We start from the raw sequence: 20,344 nt of genomic DNA, 5'->3' as shown, positions 1-20,344 counted from the left end.
AGAATGAGAAGGCCCTAATCAGTTTTTTTTTTCTCTAGAATTCTCCATGGGAGGGCTGGATTTTGCCACATCATTCTTATGTCAGATATTAGTCCAAAAGAGAAAACTGGATAACCTGTAACTGGTTCCACTTTCTGAATGTGAGAATATCAGTCAATTAAATTAAATATATCCTATTTGTCCCTCTGGTAGAGTTAGGAATAAGTGGCTACTTAGGCATCTGTCCTTTCATGTCATCACTGACATTTAAGAAAAATATTGTGTTCAAGGCTGAAAGTCTGTGTAACTATCTGGAATCAAATTTGACCTTTTGCTCTTTATGAGGCAGGTGAAAGACATCCTAGTCACATATAATTTTTATCACTTTAGGAGCCACTCACAGACATTTCTCTTTAGGGCAGGAAGGTCAATCTCAGTGACTGTTGGGGATCTTTCACTTATCATTCACTAGGATTTCATCTGAAGCTGACATTTAACCAGGAACCAGCAGGAGGAAAAAGAAATTATCTTTGTTTTCCCAGTGCTGACATCAGCAGCGGTGACTATATTGCACACAGATTTGTGTTGATTGTGTGCACAGATCTGCCATATGAAGAACGGTGGATGATAGGACTCTTATCAGGGGTTTTGCATCATTATATCACTAAAATACTTACTTTCCTCTTTATTTTATAGTCCAGACTAGAGCTCCAAATGCCTAGCTTTCCCTCATGATACTTGGTTGTGCAATTAAATCAACTCAGCTAGTTATGGACAAACCCACCCTATTCTGCAGTCGCTAATCAGAATAACCATAGAGTCACGCATAATACACTAGTCCAGGCTCAGCATTAGACACCCCACAAAGCACATGCATTAAAATGTACATAAATTTGCAGTGCAATTCCAGACTTTCAAAAGGACAGTGAAAACACCAAGGACTAGCCAGTTAATATAAAACATGCTTTGTGCTAAAATAGAAGTCTTGACTTCTAGCAGCCCATTCCATTGGTATAGCTCCTCTGAAGGCACTTACCACCTTACTATCTTTTCATTGCAGGTATCATGTTATTGTGATTGTGCTGGTCTACTGCTTCCCACTGCTCATCATGGGCATCACTTATTCCATGGTGGGAATTACCCTCTGGGGAGGAGAAATACCAGGTGACACATCCAACAAGTATCACGAGCAGCTCAAAGCTAAGAGAAAGGTACTGTTCCAGTAAATCCCACTAAGTGAATACTTATAAAATCATCTGCAATTGTGTTGCAATATATCACAGCAAATTCTTTCAGAAACACCAAATCACTTGAAATAGCAGTAATGAGAGATCAGCTTCAATACAAAATTTGATTAAGTTTGACAAGTTGTCTTCTCTGTTCACTGGCTGTTCTTTTCATAACATTAATGTTTGTCATTAAATAAAGGAAACATTTGGGTTTTAACTTCTTACGCCACATGTAGCAGCACACATTGTGTCTGCTATGTAGAAGCTAAGGCAAAAAAATTTAGCCTTCAGAGAGTTAAGAAACTGACTTTTGAACAATGGGCTAGCAAACCACTAGCTCTTGTTAGGTAAGATTATTATCCTACTGAAACAAAAGTGAATCTTGCTGTAACTGTCAGGTGATTAAGGTCCATGCATATTTGAGATAAGCACTGATCAGGCTCCTTGTAATATATAAATTAGATTTTTAAACAACAACTTTATTGTGAGAAATGCAAACAAGTTTTCCCAGATATTTTCTTTCAATCCCTTTCACTGTAGGTATTGCTTAAACTAACTAGACTTGGGATTGCTTATGAACTATTTGACCATCACCAGTTCAGTTTTCCTAATGTTGCAGTGCAATGAAGGTTTCTCTCCTACAACATTCTTTTTCTTAACCTAACTTTTCTTATTTAGTAGGACAGCCTTCTATATTTTTATTTCTGACACAATTTTTTATACAAAAATGTATTTAACCTTTCAGACTTGAAAATATCGTACCCTAATACAAACTTCTAATTCACAATGATGAGCACATTTTCAGTTGCCCAGTTTGCTTCCTGTTGCTGTATGTTTGAACAGTGGAATATGCTACTGGGCTGCAGCAACAGCAGAGTGGGGCATCTTGGGTTCTGACAGAAAATGAGATCTCCTGCAAATTCTGGAGAACACTAACATTTTCATTTCTTTCAGGACACTGCAGAAATAACTTTCTGTAACAGATACATCTTGCAAAAGCAAATGTGGAAGGGAAGTTATTAAATTATTGCAGAACCAGGACATGCCAGAACTGCAGGACCTGTTATCAAAATGACTAAGTAAAATAATCACCTTGTGACATAGAAACAAGAGGTCTCTGAAGACCAAATCTGGTTTTTACTATATGAAACAGAGAGCCCAATTAAATCTCTTGAATACTTTAAAAACAGCACATGTTTAGAATTCTAAATATATACAAGAGACAAGGAAAAGCATCCCTAATTAAAGGATTTTAAATGTGAGAGTACAGAGATGCATACCTTCAAGACATGCAACAGGGGAATTAAATTATGTGCAGATATATTATAACTTCATCAGTGACTTTACGGGTAGAGCTCCATGACAGCACTTTAGCTACACTGCTGTGCTCTCCAACAGGATTTATGAAATAACTGGTATTTGGAAAGATGAATCATAATTGGTTATTCATGGAGAGGAACTAACGGACTGGAATTCAAATAAAGCCATAACTCAGCCTGCCTCTCATAACAGAGCTAGTGCTTTGCCCCTTTCAGGCCAAGAAATAATCTGTTTCTCTTGCTATTTAGTATATAGGTATCAAGACATATGGAAAATCTATGCACTTATAATGAAGGAGAAATATAAAATAGCTGACTGTTTCATATCAGGCAATGTTACAGCACAAAGGTGTCTGATTAGGGTTGTTTGAAATGGTATTTAATATTAAGAAGGTAGTGAACAGTTCATGCAAGACCTTTAAAAGAAACAATGTTTGGCGGCAAAAGATTTGAATCTTGACAAAGCTGTTAGTAGTTCAACAGATAGTCTCATCACTTCAGATATATGACTGGGCAATACAGTCCTGAATCCTCCTGAAAGCATCATTAAGGGATGAAGGATTCAAAGAATTTCACACTACACACTGTAGGCTGGACAACACAAAGTCATCCTTAGTATCGGTAAGGTCAAAGACCAAATATTTAGAAATTCAGGACTGGATGAAAATACAAAACCCTTTTTTTTTTTTCCTTGACACACAGCTCAAATCTCTCAGGGACTGTCCCATTTAAATCTGCCTGGTATCAGTTTTTTGAACTTCTGAACATTTGCTACATGCGGGGACTTTGCAGCCATCCCTTCTTAAAGCTCCTGGCATGAGACTGACTGATGTCCAGCTGAACATCATCTCTTCTCCTGCAATTCCTATTTTCATAATATAGAATTATAGTCTCAGTGGTGTCACACATAACAAGTTTGTACAAGTGTCTCATAATATTACCGTAAGATTTGGTAGGCCAAAGTGTTCTTTATATCCACTGCAAATTCTTGCTCTCAGATGTTGTCACCACACCCTGCTTTTGCTATCTAAAAAGTAGCAATCCTTCTTTCAGCTTTACTTAAACCATATGAGGAAATAATTATGTACTGCAAGTAAAATCAGTTAGTATTGTTTTTATCAAGAGTTACAATTCTGATACAACAGTTTGCTGAAAAAAGAACATTTATCTCATCAAAAGATGCTATTGACTGGCCACAACAGGAAGAATACAGAGCAGCAGAAAATGCTCTCCTTAACTTTTGTATTTTCTTTACTGTTCTTTTAACTTATGACTGTTACTTTGTGATAGTATGTCACCAGGCATCTTTTTCAGTAATTTTCATTCCTCCACACTTATACTTCTGCATTTTCTGCTTCTCCTAACACAGCTTGAGGTGTCATCTCAATTTATTTTAGCAATGAAGATTGATTAAAAGACACATTGTTTCAATGTATTTCTTTTTCTCAATTTTGAATATAAAATGAGAAAAAAAGTCCCATATGTTTGCTTCTCACAGCCTTTGTGAGAACTCCAGTATGAACACTTCACACATATTTCTCTGGTTTGTTCTTTTTTCCTTTCCCCTCCTTTTCATAGATTTAGAGAAAGTCCAAGGAAGGGCACCTAAAAATGATCAAAGGACTTATGAAGTTATTAAAATGGCCTGCACTTTTTAGTTTGGAGATGAGGAGGCCAAGGGACAAGGTGTCAGCGTTTAGAGAAACACAAAGGTAGTGGATAAAGTGACTGAAGAACTGTGGGTCACCAAATCCTGAAATGCAAGAACCAATAGGAGAGGAGCACAAGGCTGGTAGAAGAGAGAGCACCTTAAGAAAGTGTAATTTAAAAGTCAGTGAAGGGCTTCTGAGAGGTTCTCCTGCCAGATGCTCATGATCTCACAGATTTCAGAAAGGGTTTTGAAAAATTAACAAGCAATAAATTCATAAATCATAGAGGTGGAAAAGGTTGGGAAAGACCTCCATGATCAATGAGTCCAACCTCTGACCGGTCTCCACTGTCAACCAGACCACAACACTAAGTGCCATGTCCATTCATTTCTTGAACACTTTCAGATATAGTGACTCCACCATGTCTCTGGGCAGACTTTTCCAATGACTGACAACCCTTTCAATGAAGAAATCCTTCCTGATGTCAAAAATTTCTCCCTAATGTCCAAGCAGATACTGAAAGGATGAATCAGTGATGCACTCCTCTTTAAAACAATCCTGGTGCTGGGACAGTATCAGGAAAATAGAAGACAGAAAATTGCCAGGTTCATGGGGTAAACAGCACCTTCTACTGCCTCTGAGACAGAACAGTAGGATAGATGGGCAGCTGTCTGATTTAGAAGGAACTGTCCTATGTCTTTATGCTCCTGTTTTTACATAGCAGTGTAGCCATAAAAATACTCCTGATTTCTCACTGGCTTTCAATGCCACTAAAAATGCAGGCTTTCCTTTTTTATTTCTTTATCACATTACATGAAATTACATGAAAACACTTTAATATGTATTTTATACCACACTTTACAAAGAGAAGCACTAGTTAGAAATAATGATAGTTTTGCTGGCATTAAAAGGTAGCCAAACAGGTCAGACCAGAAAAAAAGAAGATTAATTGCTTCTCTATGGAGTAATTTATTGTGGAGAAGAGCCAGGAAAAAAGAGGAAAGGAAAAAAAAACCCAAGTCAAAGCCTAAAACATTGCAGTACGGCATCAAAACTCTTGAAATACTGAATTAATTATGGGCTGACAGATTTGAAAAAACAATACTCATAATATAAAGCTTATTCAAAATAAATAGGTGATGAAATATTACACTATGAACTCACAGATCAGATGATAGCCAATAATTAACTCTAAAATCAGAGATCCTTCTAGTTAACAAGCAACACTAGGCCTAGACAGACAGACTAGGGTTAGATATTGCTCCAGTCATAAAACCTTTTGTGAAAGTTTGCATCCAGCCATGTGAAACAAAATGTTTTGATACTCTGGCTCCAAGGGTTTGTCTTGCATGTGACTTCCTACATCATCTTGAAACTTCACTTTTATCCTACATATTTGTTTAGACTTCTTCAAGGTTGGAAAGTAATTGCTTCCTCATGGAAGTGCATAAATACATGGTAAGCTTAAAATTTTCAGTCAGTTATTTAAAGCCAGTTATTTAAGCAACCCATCTTCTGGCTTATCCCAGCATGGGAACCAGCACTGTAGTCTCCACTACCTTATATTTATATGCCATTTTCAAAATGACATAGGGAATAGAAGTTTAATGCAGTAGAAAGTTATATTTACTTATATTTACTGATGATCCTAAATTCAATTAAATCCCCCTCTGCAGTCAATTACTCTACACAAATTTGTAATACAGATTTCAAGGGAAAGCCCAATCTTGACAGCTGATGCCTTTATATACACTGAAACATCACCTGTGACTAGTTTTTAAAAGTCAGACAGTAAGAAACACAATTTTATGGTCTTTTTTCGGGTAATGGTTTACCAAGGCTGCACATGTCAAAATATTCACTAGATGTGTTTAGGTGTGCAAAGAGAAGCAAATCCTAGAACACCCTGTATGTACAGTGAAGACATCTTCACCCTACATACAGTCTAGGACTACAGATGACCCAAACCTGCCATGCAACAGATGTCTGCTGAGGAGAACTTACATTGCCATGGTGCCTTCCTCATAATTTATTTATTCATGGGACACAAGCATTTCCACCTTGAAGATTCGTTTGTGCTTGTGCACCCAGGCAGGAATGACTGCCATAGTGGTCAGACACACCTCTTCCCTTTAGCTGATCTTACATCTCTGGGAGTCATATGTAAAACAACTTACCCATCCTGTTGTGGGGTAATGAGGTGTAGAAGCTCAGTTTGCTAGTAATACTGTGCATCTCCTGCCAAAAATAGGGGCCTGTATAATTTTTTGGTCCATTGATACACATCTTCTGTAAATGCATCTTCTCTTTGACTTTGCAGAGAGAGGCAATAAAAACAAAGTACAAAACAGACTAAATAAAATACTAGAAGAGAGCTAACATAGAAGATTAAGCTGGAGAAATAAACCCTATTTTAAGAAGAGGGATCTCACTGATCTAACAGTCATAGCACTATGGCTTATATTGTAATGTGTGAGTGGCTGTATGGCTTGACTAGCTGAAATTTCATACAGCTACAGTTAAATTATCATTTATGCAAAATGCTGATGCACAGTGAGCACCTTTCTGGCCAAAGTTCTTTCATGATTGAAAGCCACAGGTGTACTTGAGTGCAGCCACATTGACAAATTTAGCAATCATTGTTCAGCACATTCAAAAAGAAAAAAGGCTTAGCAATATGAGGTTGAAGAACAACTCGCCCCAGCTAGCACCACTTCTGGGCACTCCACTGCTCTGGTATCAGCCAACAATCAATAGAAACAGAGATGCTTTGTAAAGACTGCATCCTTACATAGAAATGTCCCTAATTAATTCCTCAGGCAACTGAGGTTGTAACAAAAATACCAAAGGGGCAGCTTATGCTCAAACATTGTGTTTCCCCTAAGCAAAATACAAAGTGACCAAAAAGTTTCTGAAGTGATTAGTCTGACTTTATGATTTGATATTTTTAAGTCAGTCTCCTCTGAGGTTATAATCACGTACTCATGTATCTCAGATTTTGTGAAGCTACTCTCAAAATTAAATATTTTTGAAGATTTTCTTATCAATGAGTCATGGAAAGTTTTGTGTTTGACAATGTCACATTTCTTACTTAACGTAAGGAAAAAGAAAACGGGAAGAAGGAATTCTCAGATGGTTTTAAAGGCTCTTTAGAAAAAAAACTCATCCCTTGTTTGCCAGACACTGGAAGATGTCAAACTGTGCTGCCCAGTGCTTTCTCCACTTATTCACTGAGTGTCAATTTGTGTTCTTTCAATGGTAAAACATTAAATGAAAACAGAACAGGAACCAGCCCTCAGGCTTGTCACCACAAACAACTCTTAGAGAATTCCTCTGATAGCATCTTAAATCTCCATCTTGTAAAAATCTCACTAACCATAGAGTTCAGTTTTCCAGCTAAATTTCTTTATAGACAGCTCTATGCGGTTATTTTCAGTTAACTTAATTAATTACTTAGCATCCCTCATTGGTGTCATGTTTACAGACGCTTTTTTATGTCCATTTCTTCTCTCAGTCTTTGTTTACACTTGTTACATAAATGAAACTAGTGCTTCTAATTTTCTTTTATATAACATCTTTATGCAACAAGTGACCAAAACCAGACAAGGAAAGCCAGCAACATAGTGTCACTATGGTCGTGCACAGGGGTAACTCCCTGTTCTCTACTGAGAATGCCTCATCTAGAACATCCTAATATTTCCTTTTTTTTCCTTTCATGAAATGGATGGCCTGGTCTTGCTATAATGAGTCAATAACATTTGTCTCCTCCTCTTTTGTTCACAACAGGCAAACAAATTCACAGCAGATAATTTTATTAGTCCTTAATTGAGCAAATCCCAGAATTTGCTGAGTACGATCATACCTGTGGAAGTACAGTGTAAAGCAACCCATCAAAACTAGCACAGTACCAGTCCAGCAGTTCCTATCTGCTCTGTGATATCTGTGACTGCCAGCACCCCACCTAGACACATAATCACTACTGGTACCATACAAAGTATATGAACAGCACTGTGAAACTTCATTTCTGCTCCCACAGTTCCTTCTCATTTCTGCAGCAGCACAGTTGCTCAGAAGTGTCTTGCCATCAAATTTATCTGGCATGCCTTTATTTTGCTGTACAAAACTCCTAACACATTAAATTAGGTAGATCTCAAGATTGATGCTTAGAGAACATACCCCAGATTAGAGAGAGATTAGTATGAAATACCTTCAATAATTTTTTTTTCTCTCAACTACCTTTCCAGTGGAAAGTGTTTCCCAAATCAAGCTCAATGGTGAAATGTAACGGGTAAAATTACTTAGAAACATTAATAACTAAAGATAGGTTTCCTCTCATTCTGCTTCAGGGCACCTCTCACTATGATATCCTTAACTCTGACTATTCACAGGAAGTATGAAATAGCCTTCTTAATATGGTAGATGCAAACCAATCCTAATGAAGCTAAGCCTGACTTCACAAAGCACAACACATGCCTAAAATTGGGTTTGCAACCACGTAGATGGATTAAGTTAAATGAGAAGATGTGACATGCTCCCTACAGAGCACAGATGCTTACCCTGCCTGCTACCCTTCTCCATGGCTCTGCAGGTGTGAGCCAGGACTGGCCATTAACAAGGTTATTGGACCCAACTGCAAATGTTAGTGTTCCACTAACATTTTGAGCAGCTGTTCCACAATGATAAAGATAAATACCCTGCCAGACTCACCAGGTTGCTATTAACACTAAAGTCAACGTCTCTATTTGCAAGTAATTGCTATTGCAGTCAAAAGTTTGCAGAATAGGACTTTTTTTTTAAGCTAATTTTCTCTAAGTTTTTCTTCAACTTCAAAAGGGTAATGAGGGTCAGAAAATCACATGAGTATCTTTCCTGGTGAAAATGCTTGCAGAATAAGATAGTTGTTACTATTTTGATCAGTAATATATTCCCATAGCTATCAAAAATCTCCACAAGAATACAGAATACTAGCATGAAAGCCTGATTTAGGCTTTTCATTTACAATTAAGTTCTTGCACAGTCATCACATTAATGACAATGTATGACCCCCTCCTTAAACACATACACACAAAGAGGCACCTTTTTTTCCATTAGGATGAGGCAGAATAACCAATAATCTTTGGTTTTACGTTTTAAAAAGTTCTGTAAACTCTTTCTATTACCAAGTATATAGACTGAAAACCCACCGAAAATGTAGGGAATGAGCAAAGTAACTATTAATATTGTGAATCATGATTTCTATTTCACAGTCTCACTCTTCAAATGCTTAGAAATTGCCTAGGGAAAAATTGGGGCATGAGTACAGGAGAATTACTGTCATTGCATGTTAAACACAAAATATTTTTTACAGAGCTGTTATATGGTCTTAGAACTTCAGGGAAAAAAAAGGATTCACCTATTCTCATTTTCAAGATTTTTTTCCTAGCAATTTGTTCTCTTTTTAATGATCTGCCCATAACTTTGAACAAGATTTCCTTCTGAGGTAGAAATAAAGTCAGACATCCTCCTGATCATTCTCTGAACATGACTGACACAGTGAAATATAACAAAATTATTGGAATTATGGCTCTTCTCTGCTCTCTATCTCCAAATAGCTACAGAACACTCAGCAGCAGTACCGGCTTCCATTCATTGCCTCAAGGTCCTAAAACTCAGCTATGCCCTGTGAACAAACACATCTTTCCACACCCATCGTCCATGCTTCAAGCAGCAATCACAGAGAAGTAAAAGCAGAGTAAATACTAAAAATGGCTTTATACTGTGCATAAGCTTTGCCAGTTTACATATTTACTGACAAAGTTTTCTGGCCAATACTTTTTTATAGAACAGCTGGCAACATCTCCAGGTCAGGAGCAGATGTAAGAGATTGGTTCTGCATGGTCAGTGATTAGGCTCAGAATTCTGCATTTACAGTTGCTGTGATGTTTCTCATTATTTTTATATTTTCCATCACTATTGGCTGAAAATTTATGTGAATTATGAAGTCCAGACACAGTCCTAGGGCAAAAATTTCTGCTTACTAGCACCTCATATATTTAAGAATGGAAGTAACACTAGGTTAACAGAAAAAAAAATTTCAACAATGCTTCACTCCAATGTCAGTGAGCTCAGTGTGTTTTCAAATGCATTGCTCAATTCAACGACACATGTTTATTAATAATAAAACCAAGATACCTATGAGGAAGAGAAATGAAAGCCAAGTATCTCTTTTTCAACATTCAGATTTTCAACATGGAGATTATGATCTTCATATTTCAAATGATGGAATTGGGGAATTGGGTTTTTTAAGACAGACTTAACTTCTTCTTTGCAGTTGTCCCCAAGTTCAAGTTCGGGACCTGACCCTCCAGACCAATAACCTTAAAATCCCACATTCAGGACAAAGTGTGTTCTTCAAGTTGTATGTAAATTTTTTCACCAGCATATAAACCAACCTTGGAAACTCCAAAAGGTCTTTTGTTATATCATCTAATCTGCAGTCAAAGTTATCCCATTACATATGCTAAATTATGATCATATGAATATTCCTGTGTGTACATGGGTGCATAAAAACACGTTTGTGTATATATGTATATACACACACACACACATATACAGAGAGAGAGTGCATAAGAAGTCACTTCCTCATCAAATCCCTGTAGGGAAGTAATGAACAAATTAATTTTAGCAGGAGTTTTCAGTCTGCTGAGCTTTCCAGAACACTGCCAAGCATCTGTGTGGTGGAAAGCCCAGGAAATCTGATGCAGATCACTCATTTTGGAGGACTGCAGAGTCAAGACCTGTATATTCAGCAGAACAGAACTGCAGTTCCAGTACTACACCCACACACTTTGGCATTTGTTACAGGATGCTCTTCATGTCAAAACAAAATGTAACTCCAGCACAGGTTTTTTCTGAGTTAAAGCAGAAATCTACACACCTCCAAACAGAGGGGTGTCTATGTTATGTCTATTAATGCCTTCTCCTAACAAATCTAATCCTTTTACTCAAGAATATAGTTTTTTAGAATTAATAATTCTGTACTGCAACCTATTCAAAGCACCTTTATTTAATTACTCATTTTCTGGGGTGGATAGAAGTAATTTATTTCCCCAGGTTTTAAAGCAGGTTTCCTAGGAAACAGTTTCAGCCACCCTGGCATGGGTCAGCTCATACTTTATTTCACAAATTGGGATACCACAGGAGTATCAAACCAGTGCAATAATGACCAATGTATTGATCACTATGGCCAAGCCCTGTGGATACTTTATTACCTGAAGGAATGCTTGTCTCGACAAAAATAAATGCTTGTCGAGGTAATGACATTCCTGATACTTTTCATCAGTAATTGACCAGAGCAATTACTCTCTCAATACTTTTTATTGACCAATTATTTCCAAAATATTCTGTATGGAAGTTACAAGTCTACTTCTCCTAATAAATTCACAACTTCCCACAGTCATTTGAAGAATGACAAAAATAAACTAGGTGCATGAAATTCAAAATATAAGCCTCAACATCACTGACATTAGCAGTTTCATTTGAAGTCAATTTAAATGAAAATAGACTGGGGAACAATATTAAAATTTTTTGCCCTTTTTTTTTTTCTTAGGTGGTAATAGAAGCTTTTTCTTCAGACTTTGAAAGAGAAGATGCTATTACCACTGCAAATGCGTAATTAGGATGGCAACTAAAAAATAGCTTTAACTGTGTTTTTCTCTAACAGAATTTTGCCATTCAATTTAAATAAGTACAGTTCAGGAATAATTCACAGTTATTTTCTTACCAACAGAAAAGAGAAGAGGTTTTTCAAACTATGTAGGAAACAATCTGCATTACTTCTCATTATTTTCTTGTGCCAAAATCCTAGAGAAATATGGTAAACATTCAAATGGCTTCTAATTATATAAATCACTTATTTAATTCCCCTAGGTGAATAAGATGGAAATAAAACAATTCAAACAGTAGTCTTTCCATATGAAATAAGAGTCTCCTATTCTGAACATAACAAAAGGTACCCATTTCATTTTAGGTTCAGGAGGACAGGTTTCATTATAATGAGCCCACATAAAGTAAAACACAAGTAGGATAGTATGCAACTTTTGCATAATTCATTGGCATAATTCATCACAGTATTAGTTGGTTATTGCAGTGTCCAATACATACGAATAATTTTCAAAAGAGAATATTCACTAGTGCCATTCCTTCAGAAGTCTTACATGGAAAATTAATTTAAACATTGAGCCTACAATGAGGATTAAAGGTTCCAGAACACTTTCAGAATTGTGTCAAAGTGGACTTCAGAATTAACTACCCCTATTAGCAAAAAAAACCAAAAAAAACCAAAAAAACAAAACAAAAAAACCCAACAAGAAGAAGATATGACTATTTTATTTCCCCCACACCAAATCTTTGGTTGGAGGCATGGAAACGAATTCTGCCCCATCATTCACTCTTGGTAAGTATTGTAAAATAAGTGGTGGTATGAATCTTAAGCACAAGAGCACTCAATCAGTTTTTCTACTTTTTTCCAAGAACTAGATCTCAGGTGGATAATCATGCCCAATAATGCCAATCCCACAACAAGCACTCAGAGTCATCTTCTAAAGAACATAAACCTCTTATGCCACTCAATGCTTAAGACCAAGACAATGATACAAGGCCACCTACCTTTACTTGCTGTCTAGCTTAAAGAAAACTTTCTTAGGCTGAGTAGCAGACATTAGCCTATTGCCTAACACTCAACAATCTCCTGTGACAAAGTGAGACATCTCTTCTTAGATAAAGTAACAAAACTTGTGGAAACTTTTCCTCCTTGCCCCCAGTCAAATGCTTGTAAAATCACACATTCTTAAGGAAAATAAAACTCTGAGCAAAATATTTACCTCTTCTTTGCAATGGAACAGATATTTCTTGACATGCTGAGAGAAACTCAAAATCACTGTCAAATCTGTGTTCTATGAAGCTTTGGGGGAAAATAGTTTAAACCAGCAGTAGCTAAGACCATTCATAAAAAATGTCAGAATTGCTTTGGTTTGAAGGGAGTCCCACATTGGGGAATTTGGAAGAAAGCAAACTAATTAAAAACTACTTCACTCTAGACAAGAATATATTTTTGAACTTTTGAGCTTAACTAAAAAGTAAATGGTTATTAATTCTGTTTGCAACTAGGGATTATGCAAATTGAAATTAAAAACAGTTTCTTTATTTCAAGTAACTGAGAAAAACAGATGGAAAACATAAGTCAGAAGACTGAAAGTATCTGGAACACTGGAATTGGCAAACACCTTATCTGCCTGAAAGACTTCCAAGCGTTCTCATACTTTCTCCTCCTAAATGTGCATCTCCTTCAACTATTGATAAACCATCCTACGGGCTGAAAGAATACAGGAAATCCCTGAGTGAGTCAAAGCACTTGGTACCTCAGAAGTCAGCTCCATCTCTGTAGTATTGCCAGCAGAATTACCTTTGAATCCTAAATTTCTTGCAGAAAAAAAGAGAGAGAGTTTACTCCAAATAAGCATCATGGAGCACAAAAGGCATATTGGTGTTCCTTTCTCTCTGGTGCCTAAGTGCCATGTATGTCCCCAGGACTGGGAAGTGGATTTACTGGCTGCATCCTAACATGCTGAGAGAAACATTTTGTGAAATGTTAGTGTGGTATTTTACTTCTCCCAAGAGTACAGGGCCCAAGTTATGATTCCAGGGATTACCTGTGAACTGCATTTAAGCTGTGTTCATGAATTAATAAAATCCAGGAGAGGGTAAACAAGACATTCTTACACTCCATAGGTTCTTAAATCATTTGCTTCTCATTCATATCTGCATAACACCCAGGAGTAAAAGTTCTGAAAGTAATTTTTCTGTGTGACATAAGTGGAAATGAAATCAAAAGCCAAATTCCTGTACTTGTACAAGCAGCAGTATCAAAGATGCCTTAGAAAGGCAATAAGGAGCTGCAGAGAAGATTGAAAAGGAAATGATTGCAGGGTCCAAGTCTTAGGTATTGCTGGCAATTCATTGCCTTGCAATGTGAATTGCTATATGCCTCCAGCAGCAACTGAGTCTCTTGGAACAGTATATGTTCTTCCCAATCTTTCAAGAGCTGCTCTCAATGCTACATCTTAAACCAGACTACTCTTCTAGCTATTCTTCATGCAAAATAAAAACAGTATGGAAAAATAAATGTACTTGCTGGTTTTTCTAAGTGCAGCAGAATCTATTAGCTCCTTTTCATTTTTACTGTTCCAAATGTTTCACAGCAAAGGCAAACTTGCAAACTCCAATTCCAATGAACTTACATCGGTTTTGCTCTTTCATATAATATTTTTTTTCTCATTACATTCATTACTGAAAGAATGCTTCTTCCTCAGACAGGATTAAGTAGACTCTAGACTCTTCTTGCCTTGCCCTTCAATATCTCACAAAAAACTAGACAATGAGCATTTGGATGTCAGAAAAAAGACAACTTTCTTTTGGAAAAAAATTTACACAATTGAGTATGCCAAACAGGCAACATGGACTCTTTCTGTGATTTCTAGCATCTCTGGGGTATGAGTGACATGGATTAAACAACAACAGAATAAACTCAACCAGATTAAGCTACATTTGTTGCTGGGATGCTTTACTGTTTTGGTTCTCAAGCACTGCACAGATGAACTGTAAACTGTAAATACAGATTGACCTGTTTATACTCTGAAAATTTGGACACAAAATCCTTTCATTCAGTACCTATGATATTCCAGTGATGACTAATTCTAGGAACAGTTTCACATGCACAGCTGGAACTGCAAGGCCAACTAATTAAATATCAAAATAAATAATGAAGACTCTCAAGTGTTCTGAAATTACAGAAGTTCTGAAAGGTGCTGAAGTAACACTTATCATTCCTGACAGATCTATAAAAACACAACAACATGCAAAGGGCACCTGCAAATCAATGACAGGGAGTTGAAGTAATATGGTAAAACTACAGAATTAAGACTTCTATCTATACAATGTGGGCAAGGCAGAGGTGTAAGTCCCCAGCAGAACAGTGGAAGTTATGTCAAAAGCAATGAAATAGCAATGCCATTTAATGATAGACTGATTTGACAACATATCTTATGCATCACTTCACATACATAGTTTAGGCCAGAAATTTCTGTCCACATAAAATCATAGCCTTTTCCCCCCTACCCCATAAATCACATATAGAGTCCCATAAACTTCTATATATGCCTAGACACAGATACACAGACATACCTGTGAAAGGTAAAAGTGATACCATGTTTTGGTGTGTTGCCTTCCTTTATAAAACTGATCTTCCTACTCACAGGATGATTTATAGTTAACTGATGAAAAGTGCTTCAGAAGAACCAACTATTATAAATGTTTTATATTTGGCCATATGCCTCTTTTTTGCCTTTAAATGATGATCAGTGCATATATATAACAATAAGCATTCTTATAAGCAAAATCTTGCACATTACAGTCCCATCCAGCAAGAAAGATTGTTAATTGGTGCCAGAAAAATTGCTTTATGCTTCCCATAGGAAGATGTAATGAGAGTTAAGGAGGATACCATAACATTTTTATGTAAAGTTATTTAATTATGTTAGTTGGAATTTCATAAAAACATTAACCAAAGACATGTAAGTATGGCAAATTTCAGCTCTTTGGATTTTTCCCTCGGTAAAACTAGAAAGAGCATGAAATGGCACTTTGTACAGAGAAAATACAGGAACTGTTCATAGAGATCCCTGTTATTCCTCAGTATTCACAAGTACAAATGAACAAGAGACTTCCCAGCATGGATCTATCATGTCTAGTTCCATTTCAGCTACAAAAAGAAAACCTGTGGCGTAAACATGTGACAAATTGTGCTGAAAATGGTAGCTGGACTAGTATTTGACATAGCTGAAAAAAGAAACATGGGAGTGAAAATTTTACATGAGTTGCAAGTTGTCCTCACGTGTTTGGAGCACAAAGCAGAGCCCCTCTTCATTTGTGCTCACTGGAAACTATGGTAGCTAACAGATGTTGTGATGCCTGCAGAAAACAACAAATAAGGATCACCAGCCAAGGGAATTGTTAGGCTCTGAAATTACACAGGATGCTGCAGTTGCTCATTTCCTACAACTTAGAGATATTCATATCACATCTAAAAATTTGGTACAAGAAATAGACTTGCAGACCACAATAAAAATAGACAGCAAGGTCAATAAAGGCCAAAATGAGGTGTCTAAATAAAACACTCTGTAACCTTATGCCATGGTTAGATGTACAGAAAAGAAGTGATATCTAACATAGACAAATACATTACTTGCAAAAATCAATACAAATAACATCAGAAAAGGTTTTCTTGCTATATTTCTACACAAAAAGAGGATCTCCAGTCAAGAAAAAAATAATAGATTCAGATTAAAAGGAAAAACTATATAAAAGCATATTCAGCTTTCCTTTGACTAACTTGAAAAATTAATTACAAGAAAATTATTAATGGATGTTGAAATGCTAGCCCAAACTAAAAAGGCTTAATACCATTATTACTTCTTTCAGGTGGTAAAAATGATGATTGTGGTTGTGCTGACATTTGCTGTCTGCTGGCTGCCCTACCACATTTACTTCATAGTCACTGGCATCTATCAACAATTAAACCGGTGGAAATACATTCAGCAAATCTATTTAGCCAGCTTTTGGCTTGCCATGAGCTCTACAATGTACAACCCCATTATCTACTGCTGTCTTAATAAGAGGTAAGAGCTGGTTATGAAATGAGGTGCATAACTTCACCAAGAACATAAACTGCTTAAATGGAAAAAAGACACAGATTTTTCACTTAAACAGATTCCAGTTAGTAGGGAAAAAACAAAATTTAAAAAAAAAACTTTTTTAAGGTTTGTACTTGAAAAGAAGCCCCAAAAACCCAAAGGCAGACTTCCAGTAAATATTCTGGCCTACTTGAAATTTGAGAGCAAAATGCAGTTTTCAGAAACCAGTCCTTTCCATGTGCACCCCCAATTTTTTTTTTAAAAAAACCTATAGCACTTTAATGGTTTTGGTTTGCAAATTATAAAAATAAAGAAGATGGTAATTAGTGATATAGAGTGCAAGCTGTATGTTCACCAATTGTATACCCAATTTTGTTTTGCTGGAAGAATGCAATACAAAACGTGATTAACTGTGCTCTGTAGATCTCAGCATTAGATTTATACTGCGCTCCAAGATCTGCAATAGGCTGATAAATATTATACAAGTATTTATATTCTCATTATTTAATACTAAATTACAGTAGGGTTTGATAGCAGCACATTATGCTCTGAATTTCAAAGGCACTGCACCTATTGAGTTTGGCGACATTTTACAGATACTTGCTAGCCTGAGACTACTGCATTCCAGAATAGACTCAAATCTTTCATTTCAATTTATAAGACCAGGATCTACACAAACATCATCCTAGCCATCCTATTCACAAGTATTTCTTCTAGCATTATTGGATAAAGAACACCAGGAACAATTAATTACTTCACAAACTCAGTCAGTATGAATCAGTATTGATTAAGTAATCTTAAATATTATTTTAAATCTCTTTTGACTTCGCAGCCAGTGCAAAGTTTAATTACTGTCAAACTTTATAGCAATATTGCACGATATTCCTAAACCCTAACTAAAGATCATGTAGTACTTGTCAAAAAGAATCTAATCAAAAATGAAGTGAACAAATCCTAACAAGTTTTTATTGGTGCAAAAACACTGGCATCATCCTTCTTGATGAGGATAACTTACGACAATTCCATTCATGATCTTTTAAAAAGACAAGGCAATGACTAAATTCATAGAGCCTTCTGATGAGCTTTTCATCATTTACAACTGTTTAAAGACAAGGTAAAGTTTTAGCATGGCAGAACAAAACTAACTCAAATGGCAAATTTTCCATTAATTTCAACAGAAACCAGATTTCACTAAGTGTCCAGTGTCTGCATAATCAAAGACAAGGAAAAATGAGGGCTCATATTTTTCAGTTACCACCATAAAACTTCTAAACCAATCCCATTTTCTTCAAAAGCTTTTTATGGCACAATTACAAAAGTATTTATAAAAAAATAATATCTCTGATGTGGCTTATGTTGACACTTGCAAACTGCAAAATTAAATGTCTGGATTCAAGAATATAGTCAAAGAAAAATTAATATTTTGAGACATACCAAAGGTCACCTTATTCAGAATTTGATGCAAGAATGAAGTCCTGGTGACAGTGCTCTTATAATTAAGTTCCATATTGAAATGAAGATACCAGAATATCTGCTTCCTTTTCATTAAATAGGAAAATAGAGCTTGTTGCTGGGAGTCAGATCAATTCATGCCTCTGCTGGATCTAGTATCAGACAGTTAGAACATCTATTCCCAGCATCATCTTCCAGGCTAATTAGGATATTACATATCTAGATAAAGAAAGCATTATTTCAAGATGAAGAAAAAACATGCCCTGAATTAGAAAGAGGATGGAAGGTGCCAAGAAAAGTAATACAGTTAAAAGATGGTTTGGTTTTACAACTCCTGTCCCTAAACCCATTTCCATTACAGGCTCTTTCGGTATTTTTCCAAAATACGGACTGCATGTAAACAGAGAATGCTGAATAGCAACCTACCTGCTCAGTTGTCATCATGTGAGAATTCCACAGCAAACTTAAAAATTTGAGGAAGGAAAAGTCACTTCTGTGAGATCTGTTAACTTTAACTAAACACTTGATCTGAATTTTTACCTACAATCATCACTGTGGTAGTTTAATCACTGCTCCAAAAAACTTACAGACAGGATAAACAACAGAGCTGATTGTTTAAACAGAACAAGAGCAGCAAGAAAAGGGAGAAAGATAAGCTTTAGGTCAAGGTGAAAAGGTGTTCTTTTTCCATTTATACACAGATACACAGAGAATTGCTTTTCTAATTAATATATTAAGCTTTTATTCTGGAAATGCATATATACAAAATGTAACAATGGTCTTTACAGTGAATCCCTGCCTCTGTAAGAGTATTGCAAACACTGATGCTCTAAAGCCTCAAAATGCCTGTTTATAGATTGCTCACATTCAGATTACAACTTTCGAGGATCCTCTTCATTATTAAAAATTATTTTCCAAGTATTTCACATGAACAATTATTAGTCATTAACTCATTCCCATATAAGCATCCCTGTTAGAGAGAAATACAGAAGGGATATTGAAATTTGGAAATTGGGATGGCACTTTACAGAAAAGTTACAAAGTTCCTTGCTGAAAGAAGATGAAAATATAGGTGCAGATCTCATTAGAGGTCAAATCAAAACAATTTCTGTGAAGACAGTTCTGTGAAAGTTAGTGTTCGTTTACTTTGCAGAGGCAAAAGACAGGAAATTCATTATAAGGAAAACACCGCTGTTAAAATGCAGGACAGCATATAGAAAATCAAAGTGAAATGAGTTGTTACCACTATCTTTTTTGTCCTACTCTGACTTCAGTCAAGGAAACTCCCACTGGCTTCAGCCCGTCCAGGCCTAGGGGCAGGATAACTGGCCAATCAGTATCCTGGCAGCACTCTGTGCTTTCAGATGAAGGCCTGGGGCCTTGCAAGCCCAGGCTTTCACCAGGCTTCTTTCCTCCTAGGTTCCGAGCTGGCTTCAAGCGAGCTCTGCGCTGGTGCCCCTTCATTGAGGTGTCCAGCTACGAGGAGCTGGAGCTGAAGGCAGCCAGGTTCCACCCCACGCGGCAGAGCAGCCTCTACGCTGTGTCCAGGATGGACTCCAGCATGACCGTGGTGTTGGACACCAACGATGGAGACAGTGTGCACGCCAGCCATAAGAAAAGAGCAGCTCCAAGGGACCTGAACTTCAATGGTTGCTCACAGAGGAATTCTAAGACTGTCTCCACGGCCTCAAGCCTCATCAGTTCACTGCATACATCAGCAGATGTTTATTCCTAAACATTTCACTTGGCTAGAAGGGCAACTGGACAATGTTCTCCTACTTTGGGACTCGGAATCCATACCACAGGAAAGCAAACCAGATTCCACTAATAAACCCTAGCTATAAATATTGTGAGATTTTTGGGAAATCTCTTCCTTTTTTTTGTTTTGGAGAAGAAAAGTAATTTGAAGACATGTGTGTGTCTCAGTCCAAAAGCATAGTTGCATCTCAGCCACAACAGTGTTTGTAGGGATTATCCAGAATAAACCA

At 36.6% G+C, this 20,344-nt stretch overlaps 1 protein-coding gene across 1 annotated transcript in view; it reads left to right on the top strand.

Annotated features, from left to right (window-relative positions):
• The window catches only part of TACR3 (tachykinin receptor 3), a 34,185-nt gene extending 14,094 nt beyond the window's left edge, over nucleotides 1-20,091 (top strand). Inside the window, exons 3-5 of the mRNA XM_054295720.1 lie at nucleotides 1,040-1,190; nucleotides 16,693-16,889; nucleotides 19,776-20,091. Coding sequence (XP_054151695.1) covers nucleotides 1,040-1,190; nucleotides 16,693-16,889; nucleotides 19,776-20,091 — 664 coding nt within the window. The remainder of the gene's footprint in view (nucleotides 1-1,039; nucleotides 1,191-16,692; nucleotides 16,890-19,775) is intronic.
• Nucleotides 20,092-20,344: the final 253 nt, after the last annotated feature.

This window comes from Melozone crissalis, unplaced genomic scaffold, assembly GCF_028551555.1.
Source record: "Melozone crissalis strain CALT ecotype California unplaced genomic scaffold, PUWL_Pcris_2 ptg000006l_1, whole genome shotgun sequence".
NCBI lineage: Eukaryota > Metazoa > Chordata > Aves > Passeriformes > Passerellidae > Melozone > Melozone crissalis.
This window is presented reverse-complemented; position numbering and strand designations above follow the sequence as displayed.